Here is a 19,997-nt window from a genome sequence, read left to right as displayed (position 1 = left end):
GCGGTCATAACAGTGATTTTAGAATTAGTTCAATTAGGCCTCCCACATGCTATTGGAAAATGTGGGTCTTGCCCATTTTGAGTTTGTACAATCTATAACATTACACTTTATTGCGTGGGATGCTGCCATGAAGGCCGTCATTGTAAATAAGAATTTGTTCTTAACTGACTTGCCTAGTTAAAAAAAATAATAAGAGCCACACAACAGAACACTTTTCATCAATGAATCATGAGGTTACAGTGTAGGTCGATGATTGACAGGTTTTCAGGATGAGGCTGGGCATGACGATGGGTGTTACCAAAGCGCCACCCTCTGATGCTCCATAAAGACTAGCACCCGAAATTTATAAATGCGGCTATAACGGCTCGTGACGCAGTCGAACTCTGTTTTTACAGGAATATAACAGACTAAACGGCAAGAGTACGTTAATATACAGTTTTTTCTTTATATAGTTATATAAATATTTTTAAATTCAAACTAGTCGTTTTCCGTGATTGTTCGTTTCCTGATCCCGCGCGCGCTACTGAGCAAGTTATGCGCGGGCTGAACATGTCCTAGTCTTCTTCAACATTGACAACTAACATGTGGTAAGTTAAACTTGTCATTATTTTTTCATAAAATAGTGCGGTTTTAATTGGTAACTAATTAACGTTGGTTACGTTACTGTGACTGATATTTTTGTAAATAGCTTGCCGGCTAACGCTAGCAAACGTTTGTTCAATCATGATGATACTAACTAATATTAACAAAAAAATTGTTCCTTCACATTGACCGTAACGTTACATCGTAAGGATTATAAAGTCAGCTACCGAGCTATACTTTAGCTTAATTGTCATTCATTTATAATAACGAAGTGTCGCTAACAATAGATAGCTAGCCATTACAAAACAGCTTTCTAGTATAGCTTATATGGCGGGTATTGACTATTACATTGGTAGACGACTGGCAATCGTTAAGATTAGGTTGTTACGAACATTCGACATTGCAGGTCATGTTGCTGGTGCGAGTCATTATTGAATGAATTATGACACGTGCTCTGTGCGTCGTAGTTATAACTAGATGTCTCTGCAATTTTAACATATTACAAACTTTAGATAGCTAACGTTGTTACCCATGTTAAATGTCTAGGCAATAGTTATCAACTTCACGATACCCGAGGATGTTGAATACGGAGGCGATTCGTTTTTAGCCTACCTCCGACTATAACCAAGTCTGTATCAGTCGATACTTTAGGCAGGCCAGCCTGTATGTAAATGATTGCATTAGTAACGTGTAGCTCACTACCTATGTTTGTCCTGTGTAGTTGCTATATTATTCGTTGGGTACTGCAATCCGTATTTAAAAAAAAAAAAAAAATATATATATATATATACAATTTTAATCTACCTCCGCTAAGGGAGCCGGCGTTATTTAACTCAGAATGGACAGCCCAGTCATTGCACGGCGCAATTTAAAAGGTCACATAATAAAGTTATCAAACTGCGGATTGCAGAACCCAAAGAAAATAACTCCACTATACACAGGACCAACAGGGGTACAAGGTAACGTTACGTATGAAATAATGGATATGTTTTACTGCAAGTATCGACTGATACCGACTCGGAGGTAGCCTACACTCCGCCAAAACTCATCGCCTCCATCGGGCATTGTGGAGTTGAGAATTCTTGGCTATCTAACGTTGGATGGCTAGTGTTATGTTGCATCGTCGTGTATACATTTCTCTGCTACGTTGGCAAAGAGTACATTGGCAATTTCTGATATGTTGTCTAGCTGCCTTTGGTTAGTCTCATCCTGCGACATCCCCCAAAATGGCTTCCTTATTGCATTGTCTTCAGGCAAGACAGACTATATCTATAGCGGTACCCATTCAGCCATTGCACGAGACATTCTGCGAACGAAGTTGGCACAATTGCACACATAGTAGCTCATTTTGCTAAGTAGCGCGCAAAGTTTTGGCTTTAAAAGGTGATTATTCTTTTTTTCTTCACTGAAATTCTTATTGAATGACCTGGCCACACTTTAATTTCGATAGAAGTGGATATGGTCAGGCTCCAGGGTAGCTATTGCTACTACTGCTGTTTTGAGTAGTGTTGCGAAATGGTTAACCATGTGTGTTTTTTCGGGTTTGTGGAACCCTAGTTGCTGTGGTAGGATTTGAACATCATAGATTTACCTGCAGCTGGTCTCCTCTGACTTAAGATTGTATATCAATGAATGATCTGAGGCACACTGTTCAAGCTTTGTGAAGTTGGAAGAAGGGATGGTTACTTAATTTAGACATTTCTCCCTCTTGTCTTTCAGGATGTTCTGTCATTCACCTACACTGACTGTTGAACAATGCGTGTCTGTTCAGTCTGTATGATTGCCCAAAACCAAAGAAACCCTAACAAAGCTAGTAAAATTACAGGATAGCAATACTTTACCTCACCATAATTTATTGTTGTTCAGTCAGGGACAGCACATAGGCTACTCTCAGTAGGTTCAGTTAACCCTCAACCTTGAGGGTTAGGGTTTCAAAGAGAAGTAATTGTATACACACATTGATACCTCATTTAATTTTGCTGCTAGCAAATATCACATTTATTTTGATATACATTCCCTTATATCGTGACATCAATCTTTAGAGCAATCAATCACGCACAATGGTTTCGACAACTCTTGCCACCCTTACCCTGGTGGGCACCACACTAGGGATCAAGGCCCAGGTCACTGGTGAACCACTGACAGACTACATGTGGCTTCTCATAGTTGGCTTTATCATCGCCTTCATCCTAGCCTTCTCTGTGGGGGCCAATGACGTGGCCAACTCGTTTGGCACGGCAGTGGGCTCTGGAGTGGTCACCTTGCGGCAGGCCTGCATCCTGGCCACTATCTTTGAGACCGTTGGATCTGTGCTTCTGGGAGCCAAGGTCAGCGAGACCATCCGCAAGGGCATCATCGACGTGGGCATGTACAACGGCTCCGAACAAGTGCTTATGGCTGGCTCTGTCAGTGCCATGTTTGGTGAGTGAAACAAATTATTATAATACACTTTTGTAGGCAAGACATTTTTTTCTTTCAATTTGGACATCTTGTGTATGGTTGTACTATGATGTAATGTTGAAATAGAGCTGGAACTGTTTAAATGGTCAAGTTGGCTTTTATGCTGCTTCTTAGGTTCTGCTGTATGGCAATTGGTGGCCTCTTTTCTCAAGCTGCCCATCTCAGGGACCCACTGCATTGTTGGTGCTACCATTGGCTTCTCTCTGGTGGCCAGCGGTCAACAGGGGGTCAGGTGGCTGGAACTCCTTCGGATTGGTGAGTCAGCAGCTTCCGTTGACCACAGCTTGCTTTGTGATCCCTGTAGTAAAATTAACAGCTTCTATTATGTGCAATGTTTTTATTCAGACAACTTTGTACGAGTAATGCAAGTTTCTGGTGTTCCTGAGAGCACTATGCAATGCTAATTTTTGTAATCTCCACAGTTGCCTCCTGGTTTCTCTCCCCCCTTCTGTCTGGCATCATGTCAGGTGTCCTTTTCTACTTTGTTCGTATGTTCATCTTGCACAAGGTAAGCTGACATCTGCTTCTATCTAAATCTAGATGTTCTTAAATTGTAGGAAGCTTCTTGCTGGAAATGGTTGTAGTCTGTGCCAGACCATAGATGATGTCCCAGACATCATATTAAACAAATAACGACACTCCTTGTTCTTTGGACAGGGGTATTATTCACTGTGTAATCTCACAGGCCATTATGTTAGATAAAATGTACTGACACACCTCCTATTCTGCCATCAAATGTAAGCTGATAATACAATGGGGAGCATGGTGTTTCTGATTTCTGTTTGTCCCTATGTAGAAAGACCCGGTGCCCAATGGTCTGAAGGCCCTGCCTGTCTTCTATGCTGTCACAATGATGATCAACCTATTCTCCATCATCTTCACTGGCGCTCCAAGTGAGTATCGTTGTCCCAGTCTGCCTTCACCATGCATGCCTGCCTACAGCCTAAAATAATCTGCTCCCTTAGCCAGTCGGATACCTACACTTTTTTTTTTCAAGACTGAACCAGACTGCTTACTGTTCTCGGAGAAGGCCTGTTATTTGAACCTGTTGTGTTTTGGGTCTTTTCTTGAATGTGGTTATATGTCATCATGACAGAATTAAATTACAGAGAGGAGCACTTCACAACAGGGAGCTGGAAATAGGATATCTCTTTATTCGTGAAGACAGATTATGTCCCTTTCCCACACAGAGGAGGAAAAGTGGAAGTAAAGAGGTTAACTCTGCAACTTGGTGTCTTTTGCCTCCGTCAGGAGTCTCGTTGAGTAGTGCCATATAAAATCTGCGTTTCGGACAGAATCCAGACCTTTAAAAAATATGTGTGTATTAATCAAAAGAGAAACAAAATGCAACAGTGATTTGTATTTTCCTGTGACTTTCTGAAACAGCACAGGAATGCCCCTGTCTGCGTGTTGTATGTCTGGTCTATACTTTGTGTAGCTGTTAGCGACAATGCTAATGATATCTGTCTGTTGGTAGATGGCAAGACATTCCCAAAAACTCAAAATTAAATGTTAGCTACAATGTAGCATATGCCTACATAGCAGAATATAATTATGATTATTTGCATCAATCCATTGGCTATTTGTTTTGTAAACTCTGCAATCACGAGTGCTATAGAAACACTGCTAACCAAACCACGGTCTCTAGCTGGTGTACATTTGCATTAAAGGGTAATTACACCCACATTTCTTAGCTATTTCTTTCCTTTCTCAGACACCAAGTAGTTTACTGATGTGGTTTAAGCATTGGTGTGGACTTAGAAAAAACTAAATTGGATGTTCTATATATATAAAAAAAAAAGTGCTTTCTGGGAGCAGACACCTGGAAGAAATTGATTTCATAGGACCCTAATTGAGAGCACTGTGAATATTAAGGTCTGCTATATTGTTAACTTTTTAGCTTTGAAACTCTAATTAAATGAGCAACTTTTGCGCCTTGTTTTCTTCTACCTACAGGACCGAACAGTTCAAGAATTCAACTGGCCTGGGCCATTAAATGAAGGCTACAGGCCAGAGTATGACTTGATGTGTATATACGCACATCTGCACACCCACTCAGAGGAGACCACATGCACTCAGTCACATAATGTACTCTTGTCAGTCACACCTACATGTGAGTGTGCTTTACATGGGGACCCTTTACTCTGGGGTACCTCACATGAAGTTCCATACAGAGATTGCATTCCAAGAATCCTGCTCAATATATTCCCACACAACTAAGAAGAGCTCAGGGAGGGATTAATTGGAGAACCAGATATGACATGTAGGCCTACTGTATTCACACACGCGCTGAGGAGGACGTATCTTTACACATACTGGCACACTTTTAGACTCTGGCCACTGCCTGTAACTGGAGCCGGCTTATTACGAGGCTAATCCTGATCTTTAGCCACACTTGGTTGGTCAGTCGCTTCCTCATGTTATAAGCACGTGGATTAAGAATTCATCACAAGACAAGAGTCCATGATTAGCCCCTTTCCCCACTTCCCTTTTTTTCACTGTTCATTCAGGTGCATTGTATCCAAATGGGTTGTACTATTTCAGAACACATTTCAACTGTCCTCATGAGAATCTTTTGAACCCCAGAAATCACAGGATAAGTAATGGATTACGTCACCTTTTTTATGGCTGTATTTGGCTCGGTAGTATAGTGGTGACTGATCCGCTAGTCTAATACAACCCCATTTAAACTCAATGGGTGAAGAGGGAGGTGGCCAAGACGGGGAACTGTACATTTTGTTTCCTGTTTTAGAACTCTGTTTCTTTTGGTTTAACATGGTGGTGTGAAACACTCGGGCAAGCGCGTTCCTATACACAATATAGCCGATCCTAGTGCCAGAGAGCTCAGTTGGAATGGGTGAAAAAAATGAATGCATCTCAGGCCTGAGAATTGAGGTCAAGAGTGGATAATTTACAGAAGAGGCCTTGGTGTTCCACACCTTGTAAATCACCCAAGTTATTTTAGCACAGCTCTATTTAGTCTTTTGGAAGCTGTACTATAGAAGGCTTTGCCGACAAAGGGCAGTCACCATTTTATGAGCATGTCAACATTTAGCCTACGTTTGATTTGTGGAACCAACCAAGCGAATACTGGTCCCCTCTAGTTAAAGAATCAAATATATTTCTTCACTCACTTGGATAACCTGCCTGGCCTTCACTACAAACTATTCTCTTTCAAACAGTGGACACCGCTTGTCCCTACATTTCAATATGCTTTAGCTAGAATGCTAATTTTCTGCTTCGGTTCCCCTTTGGAAAACAAACAGTGGGTGGCTTGGTTGCTTAGGTTACACTAAACAATTGGGAAAATAGAAATGACTGATCACAGTGGAGCAGCTGAGAAGAATGGGTTTAATAAACTGAACTGTGACTCAGTATACACTGCATGCCAGAAATACGACAGTCTCTAAATGTCTGAATGGTACATCTTGATAAGGCGTTTTGCCTGTTTACACAAATTAAACTTTTTGGTGGGGCTCAATAAGCGGAAACCAGCTCATTACCGGAGTAAACGGCAATTGAGAAATTAGTTTATAGTTTTCTGTGGTATACGACCCTTCAAATTACTGATTTTAGAACATGATAGACTCTGATAGGCAAGCAATGCTAAATGCAACTGAAATAGTTTGAGTAGCCTACTTTTATGTTCATACAGTTAGGAAAAGTTGAGCTTTGACCTTTTTTTATTCTGATTACTTTTTAGTCCATCAACATTGTTTATTCTACTAGTGGTAGGAGTGACACAAACTGGGACCATAAAGAGGATAATTGGCCAAAGCCACCCATCCCAACTATACAATTAACGGTCATGAGGGCTGGGGCTGAAATGCTCTTGCGGAAAAAATGACAAACCATATTATTGTGTAATGTAGGCCACGGGATGCAAAGGTTTAGAAGAGAGGGGTTTGGAACGCAGCAGTTGTTAAATTCCACTTCCTGGGACCTCCATCATTCATCCCACTGGATGGAGTGGTGTAGACTCGCCCCTTTTTGTGGGTGTGTTTATTACGACTGCCCCGTTGCTAGTTTTTTTGCCTTTTATTAATTTATTTTTTTGTCTCTAGAAATGTAATCCACTATAGGTCATCAGCACGTACTGTCAACAAATGTCTCTCAGCACATAATGATTAATACAGACTCCATTCTCCTTTTTCGGGGACACATATTTTTGCCCACTGTTAATTTTAGCACCAGCCTCCCCCTCCTACCCCACACAAATGTCTACTGGCCGGACCTGTTTTGGGCTGTCCCACGGTCACTGAGTCATTCTAGACTAGTCTAATGGAAGAAGCCTCTGCTGTTCTTAGAAGAAAAACATTCTAACGCCCCCTTCCCATTTCCTCTGCCTCTCCCCTCCTGGAGGGGGTGAGTTTGTTGCGTAACTAAATACTCATTGCTCATGTGGCACGGCCTGCAGTCTCCTGCTGCAGCATGTGAGGATGAGCCAGTACAGACTACACAGGAGAGAGCATGATGGACTCTGCCCTTCAATGAACACCACGATGAGATACCGTTATCTCAGGGCCCTGGCCTTCCATTTCCTTTAGTTTTTCACATCCCAGCATAGTTAATTTTTCAAAATGCGTGGTCAAGGTAACCGCAAATGTGTAGCTTTAATTTTCGAGCTGCACTTTTGTTATTTACTCTATGTTGCTGAATCTCCAACATGTCGCTTGCTGTCTCCCCCCAGGGTAATCTGTCGTGGTCCTTTTCCCTGCCAGCAGCACGCACAAGACCGCGTTGGCACCCCCACAAACACTATCGCAGTCTTGGCACACTGCGAACACTGTTAAAGGCTTCATTCTATTTAAGTCCTCTCTCCTAACCTTTAAGGCACTCACTGTGAGAGGAGCATGTGAATGCGACATCCCTCGTCATTCACATGCTCCTCACCCACGGCATTGTGTAACTGTTCAGCTCTATGGGCACGGTACCGTGCCATGTTTAAATGGGACATGTGCCACTTGTTGTGGCCCATTCTTGTAGCTAGTGGTGAAGGTGTGTGTTTGAGGTGATGATATTTTCCCTGGAAATATGACCATGTGCAATGAGTAGATAACCTTGAATGTCCAAAGGAGCGTTCTAGCATTTCACCCTCTTTAAAATGTTTTTCTCTGTACTCAATATGTTAATTTGTTATCCTATTGAATCATTCTTTACTATGATATTGTATAATTTAGAAATGTTTTTTAATGTGAATATTTATAATAGGAATGGGCTACTGTAATTCTACCAACTATAGATGAGGAGCCAGGTCCAGATAAAATATTAGTCTGAAGACCTACTGTAAACCTTCAGAAAGGTAGCTCCTGCTGCCTTGTTTTTCAAAACCATCTTTCCTCTCTTTCTCCTTCTGTCTGTCACTGCTTGGTTACTCCAGTGCTTGGATTTGACAAGATCCCATGGTGGGGCACACTGCTCATCTCTTTGGCCTGTGGTGTGCTGACCGCCCTGTTGGTCTGGTTTATAGTCTGCCCACGCCTCAAGAAGAAGATTGAACGTGAGTAAATTTTCTTTCCCCTTAAGTTTGGCACACCTCTTACAAAGCTGCTAATTTATGGTTTTATTTGTTTAGAGAATTTGAAGTACTCATTCCACAGTCTTACCTGGAAAATATGTTTGATTGGGTGCTGTTAAAGTGCTGCCTTACATTTGGGCACGGAAAGTGTCATGGGGATTAATACTGCGTGTGTGTGGCTTCAACCATTCATGCCAAGGTTTTAATCCAGCAAATGGATTCAGGGCTGCAGATATGTTTTACACTAATTCTGTGTTCTGGCTTGTCTTGGAAGTACTCAAGTCTGATCTTTTTAATACAATTCTGCATTGAATTGACAATGAGCTTAAAATGCAGGGTGGTAATTGTGCTGGTCAAAAGTAGACCTGTCTATTAATAGTGAAAAGGAGTCGCATCTGAAATCCAGGATGAAAAAGTTAACCCTTTTCTTAAATAGCCTCCCTTTTGAATGGGTACAAATATGAAAAGTTAGATTTTATATAGTCTGTATTATCTTAACTTTGCTATGGGGCCAATGGTGGGTCTTGTGGAAGGTTAATACATTTGCTGCTGAAATATCCGTGATAGATCTGTCTGGTAGGGTCCTATTCTACTAAATAGAGGCACTTAATTGGTTCATAGTGATCCACTCATTGGCCTTTACCTCAACTAGAATAGCCATGGGTTGACTTAAAGTATTCAGTTGGCACTGAATCACAGGGTTAAGACTGCAGGTGACTACTGACGTGGCTCAAGTCGAAAACAAACTGCTGCCGCCTCGACTCCTGTCCTAACCAGTATGGATGACGCAATCGGGTCAACTGGCTAGGTAGCAGACCAAACCGTTCTTAGGACTCACGAGGTGGACATATGTTTGCATTGAGTATCTGAAACTGAAAAAGTCATAAAGGATACATACACTTTCAGACCTTATCTACATAGGCCGACATGTAAAGGTTTTAGTCAATGGCACAATGTAAATATGCTAAAATTAGTACAGTCATTAGCTGTTTTTACCTGAGCCTTTGAACACTTTGGCTCTCAAATTTGAATGCGTTTACCTCTATAGTAACTGCTTTTGTTTTTTTTCAGCTGGTTATGCAATTCTTGTGTAATTCTTAAATGTTGATGTGTATAAGAACCAATTGTGCATGTTCCCTCACTGTACCGTATTCGTGTTTGGTCTCAAGCCCAGGCAGTCTAACTCCACTCTTCCCCCTCCAGGAAAAATCAAGTCTTCCAGCCCCTCTGAGAGCCCCCTGATGAAGAGGGAACTGAGGGAGGGGCCTGTACCCTGTACCATCCTGAAGCCTGTCCCCGAGGAGCCCCCTTCACCCCCCTCCCCTGCCTCCCACGCTGACGCAGACACCCTCTCCCAGCCTCCCCAAGAGGAGCGCAGGGTCACCTTTGGCATTGGAGATTCTGATGATTGCGACAAGGAAGGCAATGAGTCTGAGAACGGCAATGCCAATGGTGAGTCATGGGGAGGTTCTGGCTGCCTTGATAAATGGGTTGGGAAAAGTTAGAAAATGGGATAAATATGGTAATCCATGACTGACTACACTATTGCTTACTTTAAAGTCTATTTTTAATCAGTCCCAAAAGTGCAGTTCAGCAATGATGTGCAGTTCAGCAACGGCCCGGCCCATGTCCCCAGCAACGGTTACAGCCAGTACCACACGGTGCACAAGGACTCCGGACTCTACAAAGACCTGTTACACAAGCTCCACCTTGCCAAGGTGGGCGACTGCATGGGCGAGGCAGGCGACAGACCCATCCGCCGCAACAACAGCTACACCTCCTACACCATGGCCATCATCGGCATGCACGGGGACTTCCGGCCCAAAGAGGGCGAGTTCCACGCCAGCGAGGACAAAGGTACAGAGAAGAAGCGTGTGCGAATGGACAGCTACACCAGCTACTGCAACGCTGTGGCCGAGGACGGGGCTCCTGAGGGCCTGGCGGAAGCAGAGGTGACTCTGGAGATGGGAGAAGAGGATGCTGGCAGCAGCCGCAGCTCTCTGGAAGAGGATGGCCATGACCATGACCGCCCAGAGGTCTCAGAGCTCTTCAGGTTCCTCCAGATCCTCACAGCCTGCTTCGGTTCCTTCGCCCACGGGGGCAACGACGTCAGGTAGGGAGATGTTCCATCTTGGATGATTTGTCAAGATGAATAGTCATTTTATTGCTGTTTTTAAGTGTTTTTGGACTAGTAGTTTGGTTGCTGCTTGTATGTTCATGTAGAGGGACTTTTTGTACTTGGCTTGTATTTGCGTAACCTAGTCTCTTCTCCTGCAGCAATGCCATTGGTCCATTGGTAGCGCTGTGGCTGGTGTACAATAGTGGTTCTGTGAACTCCAGTGCTCCCACACCCATCTGGCTGCTGTTGTACGGAGGAGTTGGCATCTGCCTCGGGCTCTGGGTGTGGGGTCGCAGGGTTATCCAGACCATGGGAAAGGACCTCACCCCAATCACTCCCTCCAGGTATGTACCAGACTGACAAATCCAAGTCAGTCAAATGGCACCTTTACAACATAACATTCCCCACAGACCTGAGACTTGGACAGACAACCAACCGTTCACTCAATTCTGGATTTCTTTTCCTTGCAGTGGTTTTAGCATTGAACTTGCCTCAGCCCTGACCGTTGTGGTTGCCTCCAACATTGGCCTGCCTGTCTCCACCACCCACTGCAAGGTAAGCTGTTCAGCCTTGGACACGGTGGTCTGACAGGGAGGAGGGCTGGGTAATGTGTAAGGCAGGGAGCAGTAAACAGGATGTCTGCTTTTTGGCAGTTCAGTCTGGTTTTAATTTCCACTTTAAAATACTGGAAAGTAAGGTAAAAACAGAATCCAGTCAGCTACTGTTAGGGGGAGTGTTGTCCACGTCTTAATGGGCCATGGTTCCTAAGTGTTTAACAAAGGTCAGTGCGTCAATCGTGTGTGTGTGTGTGTGTTGCCAGGTTGGCTCTGTGGTAGCGGTTGGCTGGCTGCGCTCCAGGAAGGGTGTGGACTGGCGCCTGTTCCGGAACATCTTCATGGCCTGGTTTGTGACTGTGCCCATCTCTGGCCTGATCAGCGCTGCCATCATGGCCCTCTTCACCTATGTTATCCTGTAAGCCCAGGGCTTCCTGCACCCCACAACAGGGGAGGAGAAAGAACAAGCGCCCACTCGCACCAGGGGAGAGGAGGGGGAGTGAAAAGGAGAAGGGGTTGGAAGGCAATTATATGCCCCTAACCAACATACCCGAAGGAAGAAATACATAAAGAAGAAATGTTAATGGAAAAAAAGGATGTTGTGATATTGGCCTGTGTCATTCTCAACCTTAAGTGATGGTTGTTGGTTCCACCAGATTACTTCCAATGGGACATGAATTTTATCTGACTTGGCTGTATTTTTTGTTGTTGCTTTTCAATGCTCATGTTATTGTAAATAACTAATGAAAGCATCTTCTGATTCTCCACTACTTCCATTTTTTTTGTGTAAATATGTACATACTACCATGTTCCTGTTTTTTTAATCTTATTTTACAAGTTCGTATGACACAATTACAATGCAGTATTGGCCTTTATTGAAAGATCTTTCTCCTGACCTACATATTAAAAAATGCTCAAAGTAACCTAGAATAAGCAGTATTTTTTTAGGTTGAAAGTGAAGTTATTGGGGTGTTCTCCACCTCAAATGTGTTTGTGTCTTTTTGTCACTAATCAAGTTAAGAATTGTGTGTGGAATTGTTTTCCTCATGTGCAGGGGTGCTTGTTATGCCCTTTCCTGATTGAACAGAGTTTGACTCTCACTCAGCCATTCAACAGAACCCTAGTCTGTGTAGAAGTACAGGAAATGATGCGCAAGCCCCTCTGAGCTGATTATCTCAACTTGTTACACTGGTCCCTCAGATTTTCCTCTATTTTTAGGTCAGTCATTGGCTCAGCATTATTCTAATGCAATAGATTGTTTTGTGTCAGACTACCTAATTTAACTGAAATGTGCTCAACATGAAACGAGACTGAGTAGACTCCTTTGTTTCTCTACTTACCTATGCTCTTTGAGCACAGAGCAGGTGTTACGGGACCTGACCTCACCCAGCTCTTACCACACTGGCTCTTGGGACAAATTATAATTTATTCATTGGGAAAATGGCACATTTTTTCTAAGTAATGTTTTGTGGTCTGAAACACACTTTCATATGGCAAGTTATTTTAAATACAATTGTTTTAATGGCATTGTAAGAAGTTAATTGTGACTTTCAATTGTTTTGAAGCAAGTGAAGGTTAAAACTGTAGTACCATACATCAGTATATATTCTGAGTCAGCTTTAGCATTATTCATGGTGATAGCAGACCTCAACTGAACACGAGGTTATCTGAACAAATTTGCTGGTGGAATGTTGGTAAAGGCTGAGGGGAAACACTCAAATGAAAAGACCATATTTCCTGTTAAACTTGATTGCATCAAACTAGATGGTGCAATGTGTTAGTTCTGCTCAAGCCTTCTGTAGTCTCTTTTTGTTTTGCAATTTAACTTCAGAATTTTTACTTCCCTGTACTCATGCTCTGTGGAATGTACACTTGCATACACATCAGGTACTCTTGCCACCCCCTCTCAGCTAAATGTTTTTATATCTGGTTGATGAGATTAGTGTGAGAGGGCAGGTTGCTACCCTAAACCTGGTGTGATGTGTGGGGACCTTGACCAGAGGCTCTGTTAGAAGGGGGGGGGGGGGGGGGGGGAGTGTGCTGTGATGCCACTGAGCGTTGCAGTACTAAATGCATTTAGACTTAGATGCTGTAGTTGCCTTTATTTTTTTAGGCACCAAAGAAAAGACTGGTTTGTCAAGCACAGACAGTCTACTCAGACTGGACGAAGGAAAATAAATACAAATTGAAAGCTATTACCTTGTATTTTCATTTTCTATCTGTATTTAAGTTTTTATGAATTATGTAAGGTGCTTTGAAAGACTCACTTCTCATAAACCATGACATTTCAAATAAAGACCTATTCCATAAGGATAGTCACAAAGCAGTGTAATAGAATGGTAAGATGTTTCTCTTTATTGACAGTAAACTGTTCCGCTGCAGTGTTCCTCAGGTTCTGTAATGGGAGGTCTGCAGGCTCCGCCTCCTCACATGATGCCTCCTGCAGGCTCACTCTACCTCAGCTGTGATGGTCAGATAACCTAAAGGAATCAATTCTCACTATCACACACGTGTCCTACTCCCCCAGGAGTCTCAAAGCCACGTGTATGACTTATCAACCAACCCCCATCGTCTCCTGACTGACCTGAATCATTCTAGCACAGAAGCTGTGAAAAGTCATTGATACAGAACATTAGGGCTCCTTTTATGCCCAGTAAAGTGAATTTTCACGTAAAGGGTAACCCCATGATCTAGAAACTAGTTGTAAATGATTACAATAGATATTTATTTTCAGGGATCAAAACCCTAAGATGATGGACTGAACATGTATACAATGACCTTGACCCTATATTTTGTCCAGAATGGGCCTCCGTTGACTCATACAGGCTAGGAAAGGAACGGTGCATCTCGGGTCCATAAATAACCCAGGACACAGCAGATGATGCAGAATTAATCAAGCACAGATGAGCGTCTGGGGATAGGCGTCTTAGAGTGCCCTGGATTTCTGTCCTAGAAAGTCTAAAAGCAAGGGGGGCAATATTCAAACAATGTTGCTTCTGCTGTCAGTGTCCTAGAAGTTGTGCAGTAAAACCTAGCACTTGTAGTTTAACTAATTCAACTAGTTTATTTTGTGACTCGTTCTAGGACAGTCTCCATGGAGTGTTTTGGTCATGAGGCTACTAATAAAGTCTAGCTCTATGATGTGGTTTTCCCCATGAACTCAGAGAGGAAATCTTGACCTTATAAAGAATGCTTGACAACCGGTGTAAAACGTTTATATTTTTTACAGTGACTCAGACTGGCTGGCATAGTTAACTTTTTTCACTGTCTTTTTGCAAAAGTAGCTTGTTAACTATTATTCAACATATGATGTTGATGTGCTCACTACAAAGCACAGTTTTTAGGACAACAAAGATGTCATTACTTGTTCGCATGAGTGTAATAAAAACATGTTTTCACTGCCAGGATGCTATTATACAACTGTGGTAAATTTGTGCTTACTGTGTGTTGTAAGATTTCAGTTTTACCAGACGGAAATGTAGAGGGTAAACCGATGAAGCTCATTCCTTACCAGTCTATTTCATCCCACTTGGGACACAGTCTTTTCTGAATCAAGTCAAACCCCAGCATCCTCACATTTTATGAGTGGAAATATTCAACAGCTAGAGCAAACGCATGCAGGCACACACACATTTTAATGGAACATGGATACTAGAGGGGTCAAATTAAGAAATTATCACCTTTGTCTCTGGCAAGACAGGCAACAAGACCATTGTCAGTTGTTCAAACTATGACATGTACTAACGAGTAGATATCAGTCATATCCTACCTAAATTGCCAGTTTTATTGGCTTCAACGTCGGCTTCAAGGTATTCTAGGAAGGGACAGAAGACGTTAAAATCGTATTTTAACACAAAATGTAATACCAGTGAGTGATTGGTTAGTATTGGGTTTCAAATGTGTTGTGGATATTTGTGTTACATTGGATATAATCATCTTCTCTGAGTAACTTGAGAAAACATGAGACTCCAAATGTTCTATGCTTACCTCGCTTGTGCCTCATACCTGTGAGGAAAAAGGTAACCCAAGGTTATAACCCAAGGTTATGAGGGTATATGTGTTTTTACATGATACACTATATACAGTGCCTTTGGAAAGTATTCAGACCCCTTGACTTTTTCCACATTTTGTTACAATAGCCTTATTCTAAAAATTGATTAAATAAAAAATAAAATCCTCAGCAATCTACACACAATACCCCATAATGACAAAAAAAACAAATACCTTATTTACATAAGTATTCAGACCCTTTGCTATGAGCCTCGAAATTGAGCTCAGGTGCATCCTGTTTCCATTGATCATCCTTGAGATGTTTCTACAACTTGATTGGAGTCCACCGGTGGTAAATTCAATTGATTGGACATGGTTTAGAAAGGCACACACCTGTCTATATAAGATCCCACAGTAGACAGTGCATGTTAGAGCAAAAACCAAGCCATGAGGTTGAAAGAATTGTCCGTAGAACTCCGAGACAGGATTGTGTCGAGGCACAGATCTGGGGAAGGGTACCAAAAAAATTCTGCACCATTGGAGGCCCCCAAGAACACAGTGGCCTCCATCATTCTTAAATGTAAGAAGTTTGGAACCACCAAGACTCTTCCTAGAGCTGGAGGAAACCTGGCACCATCCCTACGGGGAAGCATGGTGGTGGCAGCATCATGCTGTAGGGATGTTTTTCAGCGGCAGGGACTTGGAGACTAGTCAGGATCAACGCAAAGATGAACGGAGCAAAGTACAGAGAGATCCTTGATGAAAACCTGCTCCAGAGCGCTCAGGACCCCAGACTGGGGGCGAAGGTTCACCTTCCAACAGGACAACGACCCTAAGCACACAGCCAAGATAACGCAGCGGTGGCTTCGGGACAAGTCTCTGAATGTCCTTGAGTGGCCCAGCCAGAGTGCGGAATTGAACCCGATCGAACAGCTCTGGAGAGACCTGAAAATAACTGCAGCAACGCTCCCCATCCAACCTGACAGAGATTGAGAGGATCTGCTGAGACTAATGGGAGAAACTCCCCAAATACAGGTGTGCTAAGTTTGAACCGTCATACCCAAGAAGAATCAAGGCTGTAATCGCTGCCAAAAGTGCTTCAACAAAGTACTGAGTAAAGGGTCTGAATACTTATGTAAATGTGATATTGTAATGTTTTTGCTTCGTTATTATGGGGTATTGTGTGTAGATTGATGTGGGGAAAAAAACGATTTAATCACTTTTAGAATAAGGCAGTAACATAACAATGTGGAAAAAGTCAAGGGGTCTGAATACTTTCCGAAGGCACTATATACAAAAGTATGTGGACACCCCATCAAATTAGTGGATTCGGCTATTTCAGCCACACCCAATGCAGAAAGGTGTTAAAATGAGCACACAGCCATGCAATCTCCATAGAAAAACATTGGCAGGAGAATGGCCTTACTGCAGCGCTCAGTGACTTTCAACGTGGCAGCGTCATAGGATACCACCTTTCCAACAAGTCAGTTTGTAAAATTTCTGCCCTGCTAGAGCGGCCCCGGTCAACTGTAAGTTATGTTATTGTGAAGTGGATAATTCTAGGAGCAACAATGGCTCAGCCACGAAGTGGTAGGCCACACAAGCTCACAGAACGGGACTGCTGAAGTGCGTACTGCGTAAAAATCGTCTGTCCTCGGTTGCAACACTCACTACTGAGTTCCAAACTGCCTCTGGAAGCAACGTCAGCACAATAACTGTTCATCGGAAGCTTCATGAACTGGGTTTCCATGGCCGAGTAGCCGCACACAAGACTAAGATCACCATGCGCAATGCCAAGCTTCGGCTGGAGTGGTGTAAAGCTCGCCGCCATTGGACTCTGGAGCAGTGGAAATGCGTTCTTCAGAGTGATGAATCACGCTTCACCACCTGGCAGTCCGACTGACGAATCTGGGTTTGGCGGATGCCAGGAGAACGCTACCTGTCCGAATGTATAGTGCCAACTGTATAGTTTGGTGGAGGAGGAATAATGGTCTGGGGCTGTTTTTAATGGTTCGGGGCGGGCTAGGCCCCTTAGTTCCATTGAAGGGAATTCTTAACGCTACAACATTCAATGACATTCTAGACGAATTTGTGCTTCCAACTTTGCTGCAACAGTTTGTAGAAATCCCTTTCCTGTTTCAGCATGACAATGCCCCGTGCACAAAGCGAGGTCCATAAAGAAATGGTTTGTCGAGATCGGTGTGGAAGAACTTGACTGGCCTGCACGGAGCCCTGACCTCAACCCCATCGAACACCTTTGGTGATGAATTGGAAAGTCGACTGCGAGCCAGGCCTAATCGCCCGACCTCTCTAATGCTCTTGTGGCTGAATGGAAGCAAGTCCCCGCAGCAATGTTCCAACATCTAGTGGAAAGCTTTCCCAGAAGAGTGGAGGCTGTTATAGCAGCGAAGGGGGGACCAACTCCATATTAATGCCCATGATTTTGGAATGAGATGTTCGACGAGCAGGTGTCCACATACTTTTGGTCATGTAATGTATTTTGTTAAAGATTAAGAGGTAAATACTCGCCATCTACATCCTCATCAGACTCGGACTCTGTTGGAAAACGGGAGAGTTAAGCTTATACATATACCTACATGAATCTGAAATATATCATTTTTATAATCTACAGGTGTGTCTTTGAACACCATGCATTCAACCTTTCCTTACCCTCATGGTCTGCATCAACGTTTCTGTCTCTGTCTGCTGGAAAACGACAGGAGTTAAAGCTATGTCATCTGAACAAACTAAGCAAAAACCACGTGCCCATCAATAACTCATTTTCCCCCTGTGAGTTTTGTAATAACATGTGACACATGCTCTTACCCATGTCCTCCTCCTGAGTGGCATTCTGTTCTGTAATTTTTTTAAAATAAAATAAATTATGACATGGCACACATTTACAAAATCGTATGGTAAATCACATTTTATCTGTCACATGCTTCGCAAACAACAGGTGTAGACTAACAGTGAAATGCTTACTTACGGGTCCTTTTCCAACAATGCAGAGTTAAAGATTAAAAATAAAATAGAAATATGGTTGATTAATAAGTATGCACATGCATACAGCAGACTACAGTGCTTACCAGTATTTTCATCTTGAACAGCTTCTACAGTAGACATATGAAAAATAACATTTGTTAAAATAAAACAAGAGGTCAAATCGTATTATTTCACTATCAATAGGCCAAATGCACAAAAAGACAGATAATGGCTCTGATGTCCCCTTATTTGTTTTTAGAAGGGTAGGATTCCCTTACCCAAGTAGCGTACATCTTCACTATTTGCATCCTCTGTAGATGGAAGGAAATATGGAAATGATTGTTCCTTCATCGTGTTAATTAAAATGAATACAAATTATATGGCGAGACAATTTCAGACAGGTCATGGACTTAAATCATTGCCTGTGTCACTGTCTTACCATTCATTTGCGCTGCTTCGAACTCCTCCTGATCTGAGGACAGAGAAATGCAGGGAAATGATTTTTGCTTAATGCAAACTTTAGCACTACGAGCCATTTGTGCCTTTGAGTACATAAAAGAGAGAAGTTCAGTCAAATGAATTTCAGTTGTTAACGATAAGGCAGTTGCTCTGCATGGAGCAGAAGCTCCTTTATACGCGTCTCTGAGATATGGATCATTGTACCTCTCTTTTGCAGGTCACTTAGCTGCTCCAGCCCCACTGGAAAAAGTCAAAAACCTATATGAGTTGACAGGAATGCACTCAACATCATCATCATTATCATCCTCATTGTCATCATCCATAATGGGCTTCCTTACCATCCTCGGCAAATGTGTCCTTTTTTTCTGCCGATTCCAGGGATGCAGCGAGAGCTGGGGATGTCAGAAAGCAATTTATTATCAAATTTGAATATTATATTATCCAACACAAATTATATGTGATTATATCTCACCAACTCATATTTTTCTCAGGCCATGTTATCCATCAAATGTAAGGATTCAATAGAAACCCAATCACATAAAAATAGGCTATAGGCCTTATTTATAGGCCTTATAGGCCTTATTTACATTATCATTGCATAATACAACATGAAACAGCATTCATCTCAGTACAATACTTCATCAAATGATACAACTGAGGGATATTTAAACACACATATATTGGACATGTTATGAAATCAAGAATATAAACCACACAATTATCATACCAGTATGGAATCCTGTTGCGGCCAGAAAGAGGAATATGGGCACCTCGACTCTCATCTTGGCTCCGTGGTTGGTTATAGTGGGTGTTATAGGGTCAGTCCAAACTGGGTATTGTTTTTTTTGTCAGCCAGTGGCCCTTTTATACTGTCTCTCTCATCACATGCTTTGCATGGACAGGCGGCTTTGGTACCATTGTCCCTCCCTACCTGTGGGCATCTGGGTGGCACATCCCGGCCACAACACAACAGACGTGTCATTATTCAGGGTGTGAATGCCACCCATTGTCGGCTCCTCTGTCAGATGCCCCTTTATTTGGGGTGCTGGTGTGTGATTGGAAGGGGAGGGTGTTTGTAGGACGGTTTGTCCATGTCGTCAAAAGCAAACAATTTCCTTTCTGGAATTATTTTTTAATTTTTTAAATTGTGTATCATTGACACTGTGTCATGATGTGGGGTACAGACCACCTCAGAGAGACAATTCATCCATTGTGCACATACCTGATGATATCATTTTTGGTACAGAGCATTCTGTTTCAATTCTAATTTGTTTGGGAACAATGAATGATATCTGTATGACATTTGAACCCCTCAATGATCTCTCACAATATC

The 19,997-nt window shown here is 42.6% G+C and overlaps 1 protein-coding gene across 1 annotated transcript; it reads left to right on the top strand.

The window, feature by feature from the left end:
• Positions 1-316: 316 nt before the first annotated feature.
• On the top strand, positions 317-13,428 carry LOC120025789 (sodium-dependent phosphate transporter 1-B-like). The gene is made up of 11 exons (XM_038970438.1): positions 317-587; positions 2,302-3,003; positions 3,157-3,297; positions 3,465-3,550; positions 3,839-3,935; positions 8,423-8,542; positions 9,764-10,012; positions 10,136-10,673; positions 10,838-11,023; positions 11,150-11,234; positions 11,500-13,428. Exons 2-11 carry the CDS (start codon positions 2,643-2,645, stop codon positions 11,653-11,655), a joined length of 2,019 nt encoding a protein of 672 aa, XP_038826366.1. The 5' UTR covers positions 317-587; positions 2,302-2,642; the 3' UTR covers positions 11,656-13,428.
• Positions 13,429-19,997: the final 6,569 nt, after the last annotated feature.

This window comes from Salvelinus namaycush, chromosome 31, assembly GCF_016432855.1.
Source record: "Salvelinus namaycush isolate Seneca chromosome 31, SaNama_1.0, whole genome shotgun sequence".
NCBI classification, from domain to species: Eukaryota; Metazoa; Chordata; class Actinopteri; order Salmoniformes; family Salmonidae; genus Salvelinus; species Salvelinus namaycush.
Note: the sequence above shows the minus strand (reverse complement) of the source record. Positions and strands in the feature narration are given on the sequence as shown.